The 7,644-nt window shown below is 41.9% G+C and overlaps 1 protein-coding gene across 1 annotated transcript; it reads left to right on the forward strand.

Annotated features, from left to right (window-relative positions):
- Nucleotides 1–5,044: 5,044 nt before the first annotated feature.
- LOC149228061 (uncharacterized) lies at nucleotides 5,045–6,061 on the forward strand. Its single transcript, XM_089380664.1, has one exon. The coding sequence runs from the start codon at nucleotides 5,045–5,047 to the stop codon at nucleotides 6,059–6,061; it is 1,017 nt and encodes a 338-aa protein (XP_089236790.1).
- Nucleotides 6,062–7,644: the final 1,583 nt, after the last annotated feature.

Here is a 7,644-nt window from a genome sequence, read left to right on the forward strand (position 1 = left end):
AGAAGCATCATGTGGTCCATTTCGTTTGCAGCGAATGCAATGCAGATCTGCCTTTTCTGCTTCAGAATGTCTGCCCCCCTGCCTCTGAAGTATCTTCCTCTTCCTCTTCGTCCACCTCTTCCTCTTGTAGAATCTTGAGCAGGATGCTTTTCTTTATGAGCAAGGCAAATAGTCTCTTCAGAAGATTTAGGGACTGTTTTCTTTCCAAAGGCTTTCTCTCTTTCAGCAAACTTTTTCACAAGAGACTCAAAGGTTATGTCTTTAAGATTTCCATTTGCTTTTAAAGACTCAAGATAATTGGAGTAGGTAGGATAGAGTGCTTTGAGAAAGGCAATAAGAGAGATATCCAGCTCAACCTTAGTGGATTTAATATCATGCATTATAGACTTTATTTCAGATGCAAGAGCAAGAGGATCATTATTTTTCAGTTCAAGAGTGAAGAGTTTAATCATGAGCTGAACAACTTCAAGTGCAGAATGTGAATCATAGAGTTCTTTCAGCTTTTGTAAAGCTTCAAAGGCAGTGGAATAGGATGAAATATGACGACTTGCTTCTTCATTTACAGATGCTGCGATCAATGCATAGGCTTTGTTGTTCTTGTTTTCCCAAATGACAAGTTCTTTATCTGATGTAGGCTGCACAGGGTCTTTGTCTTCTTCTCCGACACACACTCCCTTCCACAACTCATTGTAGATGAGGGTGTTTTTTACCATCCGAGATCATTCAGAATAGTTCTCCTTGCCAGTGAGAACTATTCCTACCATAGAAATGATTGAATGCATTCTGTAAAAAATACTTCTGCTAAAAAACTTCTGCTGATAAGAAATTTCTGCTGATAAAAAAACTTTTACTGATGTACAGTGAAATTGTACTAAAAAAAAAGAGCAAATACTTTACTGTTTCTTCAAAGCCCTCCAAAGATCCTCACCATATTACATATGTATAGACTTACGCATTCAAAACTCAAACGCTGGTTGATATATATATGCTGTTCAAAACACTGGCTGGTTAATATATATATGTCAAGGTACTTTCACAAATAATGCTTTTAGCCGCTAGCACTTTTTTTTTTTTGTTACATGGCAATCAACTCAAATTTTCACAACTCAAGCTACACAAGTGGGAGTCTTTATTTATACCAGTAAAGTTACTCTTCGTATTATTCATCGTACCAAATGTATATACCTACCACTCCGACAAACTGGTTTCAGGCCCAGAAAATAACCATTAATCCACCCATCTTATTTTTTCTGTGTCTGTTGTTGTTGATGTGGGTGGCAATGGCAGAGAGCAGCAAGTGCAACAATGAGAGTAGCCTCGTCATACCATCTTCGACTCTGCTATCATTTCTGGAACAAGTCCAGCAATTCGCACTCGCTGCCTTCGGCCCCTCCCAGTTCGACCCCAAGCACTATGTCGATTTGCCTCTTCGTTTCAATCTTTCCGTCACTCTACGGGCTTTTCAAGGCTTGTCAAACACCAACTCTCTGTCAAGAGACGATTTCAACATTTTTCTCAAGGAATATTTTGGCGAGGTGGGAAGCGATTTGGTAAATTATTACCATGTCAGGCCATTACAAAACCTACGATGAATCTACAGCAGCTCGGATTCGCAAAAAGATTAGACGAGGACAATCAACTCTGATCCTCACCCAAGTGATGGATCCGCAGCTTCAGAGAGTCGTTCAAGGCCGAACTTTTCAATAATTCCCGGCCTAATACAGACGGCTTGCCTCTAGCTGCCGTTCTAGGTTCGAACCACAGTTGCAGCTACCCGAACAATGAATAGGCGAGTAGGTATACCATGTCACCCCAAATGGTATTCAGGTTTTTATCAGGATTAGTGCGGAAAACCTAACTGAAACAAATATTAAACTTGGAGAATATATTTGCAGTGCAGAGTTGAGGACCGCATACTATTCATGAAAAGAACATTAGATAACTTTCTCTTGAAACAGAAAGAGAAAACTAAGACCAGGAGGCAGAAAAACGAAGAGCTATTTCGGAGTTACAGAGAAAAAAGGCATGCGGCCATGAACGAACACTGTCAGGCCATGCTCCTAGCCAGAATTCCGTGATCCTAACAGGTTCTGCACATAATCCACAGGAGACTGGAAAAGACGGAATTTCACACAGTCGATGTATTTAGATACTATGGTAGCGGGATGCTTGGAAACGTTTACCCAGCAGATGCGCAGGACAATCATTGAGAGGCAGCGAAACGGATGAAACGCAGGACAGAGGCAGCACTCATGACAGAGGCAGGAGTTACAGCTATTTTTAGAACCTGGAACCTGGGACCTGTGCTCTGATACCATGTCAGGCCAGGGTAACTCCAGAATAAGCAGAAGAAAAACTGATATGATATTTCATTAGAGAACTATTGTTTATATACAAAAAGGAGACGGAACAGTTCATCTTCTTGATGACTGTTCACGTTCCAGTTCACCCATCCGTTGAGGATTAGGTGTCAACATTGGAATACAAAACTTTGACTAAATTTGGATATAAATTTTAGTTGAATTTGAGGAACTCCAATCTATTTAAATGAGGAAAAATACTTGTTTAATTTTTCACACGGTTTTGATCGATATGTCACTTTAATGGATTAAATTACACAAATATCATTGTGAAAATTTTTAGCTTTTGTCAAATGCCCATCAAACTTATCAGAGGAAAACGTCAATTTGATAAATACTTTCGTTACACCCATTTGGTGGCACTAACGACCTGACCAGAGACGGTTTTATGCTCACTGCAGGTTTGTCAAGATGTGGGAAAAGTTGCAGATTGAGATGGGCCAATTATTTGCATCCTGATATCAAAGCGTGTAGCCTTCACTATGCCTGACTATCTCACTATCATTCATCTTCGTGTTGTCTTTGGAAATAAGTAATACTTTTGAACTTTTAGTTTATTATAACTAGCACAACCACATTTACTAATGTGGTTGACATAAGTCAATATGGTTGACATAAGCGGATAGGCGTACATGAAACATATATACAACCACATTTTCCAATGTGATTGATATAAGCCGATAAGATTATATCAACCACATTAATAATTTTTTTTTTTTTTTCTAGTTAAGACTAACCTAAGTACCCACGAGGATTTGAACCGGTGACCTATCGCAAGGAGTGCCTTAACAACGCACCCATTCACCGTCAATCCAAAGCCTCATGGGCAACCACATTAATAATTATTATTATTATGTGTATTATTATTATTATTATTAATTATATAAATAATAACAACCAGATTTTCAAGTCAATGTAATATAGCACAAGACATGAACATTAGTGATCAATCAGGGAAAACGGATGGCGCACTAAGGAACTAGGGTTCCTGACAGACTCTTCCACAGTGCACAGTCTGAGCACATAGCTTTATAGGCCCCAACAAATTTGTCAGGTCTGATTCTGGGACTCTGATAGCAGAGGACAATGAATGGTCCAATGGGGGAGGCATCAGCGCCTTCCCCCAAAACTCACAATAAGGAAAACCCCACTGAGAGCGGAACTAAAACAGCAGAGAAGGATGAAACACGGCCTGCGCAGCAGCCAGAGGAGACTGAACAAGCAGACTTGGAACAAGAGAAATCGGACAAACCAGCAACTTCAGGCAAGCCAACGAACGCTTCATCTCCCACATGCAAGCTCATCGCCATAGAAAGGCCCAAGATCGAGCTGCCAAGTCACAAGATCAATGCGCAAATACAATACATGAAAGATCATGCCCTGATTGGAAAATTCATAGGCTTCTAGCCTACTGAAAAAGCACTGCAAGGCTGGATCACCTCAAAATGGAAGCCCAAAGGTCATGTAACTCTACAGCTAGGCCCTAAGGGCTTCTTCACTACCACTTTCAACTACCTTGAAGACCGGAACAGGGTCCTGGATGGAGGACCTTACTTCTTCAACGCAGCAGGTCTCTATCTGCGTGACTGGGTTGAAAGATTCAACCCCGATAAGGAAGATTTCAGCTGGGCACCAGTCTGGGTACGCTTGTACTCACTTCCACTGGAATACTGGGACGAGGATTCACTAACAGCCATTGGCAATGGACTAGGTGAGTTTATAAAGGCGGCAGAGGAAACTAAGCTCCGAAGATACACATCCTATGCACGGATCTGTGTTTACATGAAGCTAGGCCATGCGCTACCGGACACGGTAAGTCTTCTTCACGACGACTTTGAATGGATTCAGCCCCTTGACTATGAACATGTACCCTTTTGCTGCAGACGATGCCATACCCACGGTCACCTCTTTCGTGACTGTCCCTTAAATATGCCACCTAAAACCACAGACTCTGGTGACAAGTCCGATCCAGCAGGCTTCACCAAGGTCACCAGCAGGAAAAAGCATAACAAGAAACCTCCCTCAGCACCCAAAAATGCAGCTCCTTCTTCTGCTCAGCCATCCTCCAGCAACAACTTTAATATTCTGACAGATCTAGAACAGCTCGATTCAGAAACGCCCAGGCCAGCAAACCCAAGCTCTGCTCCTTCCAAACCTCTGTCCCCCACTCCCACCCAAGCTAACACCAGTCATTCCTCGAAAGCTATCCCCTCTGAAAAGCCGGCCTCAGATTCGCAACCCAACCCCAATCCTGTTACCCACAAAGCCCTATGGTCTGATAAAAATATGGACATAGATGATATTCAAGCAGAACCTTCTCAGCCACCAATCCACCAGGAAGGAGGAAGTTAGCAAAGCTTAATGGAAGAGGAACCAGAAAGCTTTGATCTGGGGGAAATAGACATCTTCAGTCTAGAGCAGGCCTGCAAAAGAAAAGAGTTCGACTCAATACTGGAAAGACAACTGGAAAATTTGGAAGTAGTGCTCACAAGGGCGCATCAGCACAATACTTTGGGCATACAGCAAGGAGGCAAATGGGATGGGAAACATATCATTAAAGATGGAAAGAAAAGAGGTAGAAAGATAGATCTACAATGTACCATATTAATTGGGGAAATGCTAGTGGAGTCGGGAAGATGCTCCAAGCTGACCAAATATTACTGATCTTTACCTACCAGTCAACCATGAAGCTCATCTCATGGAATGTAAGAGGACTTAATGGTCCCGGGAAATACAGAATGTTGAAGAACATGATCCTGCAAGAACAACCACACATTGTTTTCATGCAAGAAACAAAATGCAGTACCAGTACTTTAGAACCCATTCTATCCAAAGTCTGGGTGGGATGTCAAACAACAATAGTCGATGCAACTGGTGCATCAGGAGGATTAGCCATAGCATGGAATTCTCAGCATATTTCCTTAACAAATATCCATGCTTCACACTATTTCATTCAAGCCATGTTCCACCTGACCGGCACCAACATACACGGTCACCTAACTAATGTTTACTTCCCTCAGGAAAGTACGCAAAAGATAAAGCAATTAGAAACATTGCAGATCCTCAACGCTCCAAGAGCTTATCCACTTTGGATAACGGGAGGAGACTTCAACATGATCACACAGCTGGAGGAAAAAATGGGAGGCAGACAAAAGCTGGACAAAGAAAGCAATGAGTTCAAAGCATATATTCAACACAATAGTCTTATGGACCCACCTTTTGACAACGGCATCTTCACTTGGAATAACAAAAGAGAAGGTACTCAACAAATAGCATCCAGGTTGGACAGATTTCTACTCTCAGACAACTTTGTTCATCTTGGTGGTGATATAAGCACCTCTATCTTACCCTTAGCTGGCTTGGATCATTGGCCCATTTCTTTACAATGGAAGAATCCAGGAAACTCCAACAGAAAACCATTCAAGTTTGAAGCTTTCTGGCTTACCCACCCTGAGTTCAACACCATGGTCAAAGCCGCTTGGGAAAGCTTTATCCCCAACGGAGGTTCGCTTATGTACCAATTCCAGCAAAGACTGAAACATATCAAAAAACAAATCAAAATCTGGAACCATACCACCTTTGGCAACATCTTCCAAGAGAAAAAAGTCTTGGAGCAGAGCATGATAGAGCTTCAGCAGAAAATCATCCTAGAAGGCAGAACAGAGGAGTATGCCAAGCAGGAACAAACTCTACTAACATAGCTAGATGAAAGAGGCAAACAAGAGGAATTGCTATGGCGACAGAAATCAAGAATCAGATGGCTAAAAGAAGGGGAACGAAATACTAAGTTCTTCCACAACACAACCATACAAAGAAGAATGAACAACACAATCTCACATATACAAAACTCTCAAGGAGACAAACTGGAAAAACAGGAAGACATAGAGAAAGAGCTGATAAATCACTTCAAAATTGTTCATCAAGAACAACCCACAGACAGACAGAGTGCCATCAATGATATCCTACAGCATATACCTAAACTCATCACTGAGGAGCATAATAAATTACTGCTAAGGCCAGTCACAATCATGGAAGTTGAAGAGGCTTCCAATCAACTAAAGGCGGGGAAAGCACTGGGACCTGATGGCTTCACGTCCAATTTTTACCATCACTTCTGGGATCTTATTAAAGCAGATGTTTGGAATGTGGTAGAGGAATCAAGAGCAATGCATTGGTTACTCCCTTCACTCAATTCAACTTTCATCGCCCTTATTCCCAAAGTAGCACAACCAAGCACTCCGGAGAAGTTTAGGCCTATTTCCCTCTGCAATGTCATCTACAAAATTATCTCGAAAGTCATAGCCAATCTCCTCAAACCGCTCCTCCCTCTTCTCATCTCTCCAGAGAAATCCGGGCATGTAGAAGGCCGCCAAATTCTGGATGGTATAATTTTAACCCATGAAACCATTCATTCGCTCAAAACGAACAAGCAAGCAGGTATGTTGCTGAAAATCAACCTTTCCAAAGCCTTTGATAAGCTCAGTTGGACATATATAAAATAGATGCTAATGGCCTTTGGTTTCAGCCCAACATGGGTTCGATGGATGATGACTCTCATATCCTCCCCACTTTGCTCTGTTCTTGTCAATGGGATCCCCTCTAAACCTTATCACCCTTCTAGAGGAATTCGTCAAGGTGACCCACTATCCCCTTTTTTTTTTAATTATGGCTGAAGGTCTAGGTCGTATCATAAAACATGCAGTCCAATCCAATAATCTTAGAGGACTCTCTGTCCATGGATCCCCTGCCATCACCCACCAACAATTTGTTGATGACAATATGCTCTTTGGTCATCCCTCTGTACAAGAAGCCAGAACCTTCAAAGCAATTCTAGACACGTTTTCCGAAGCTTCGGGCACCACCATCAACACCTCCAAATCTCAGATTTTTTTCTTCCATACTCCTATTCCCACCCAAAGAATCATCTCTCGCATCATTGGTTTCTCTCAAGCCAAGCTTCCGTCTCAGTATTTAGGCACCCCTCTTATAGACTCAGCATTAAAGCATGCTTCCTGGCATCAACTCATAGAGAAAATGGAAAGTCGACTATTATCTTGGACATATAGAACTCTCAATATGGCAAGTAGACTAGTCCTGATAAAAGCTGTTCTACAATCAATTCCCCTCTATCTTTTCTCAGTGCTTGCCGCGCCGAAATGGGTACTGAAAAGAATTCACAATTTGCAACGCAATTTTCTATGGGGTTCCACAGGACAAAATAGAAAATGGGCTCTAGTCAAGTGGGATAAAGTCTGCAAGCCCAAAATACAGGGAGGACTCGGTT

Source organism: Pinus tabuliformis, chromosome J (genome assembly GCF_031772625.1).
Source record: "Pinus tabuliformis cultivar Carrire ecotype Pingquan chromosome J, CPIR1, whole genome shotgun sequence".
NCBI lineage: Eukaryota > Viridiplantae > Streptophyta > Pinopsida > Pinales > Pinaceae > Pinus > Pinus tabuliformis.

Excerpts from the sequence above, each read along its gene's own strand:
- LOC149228061 (XM_089380664.1), top strand. The coding sequence starts at position 5,045 with ATGAAGCTCATCTCATGGAATGTAAGAGGACTTAATGGTCCCGGGAAA.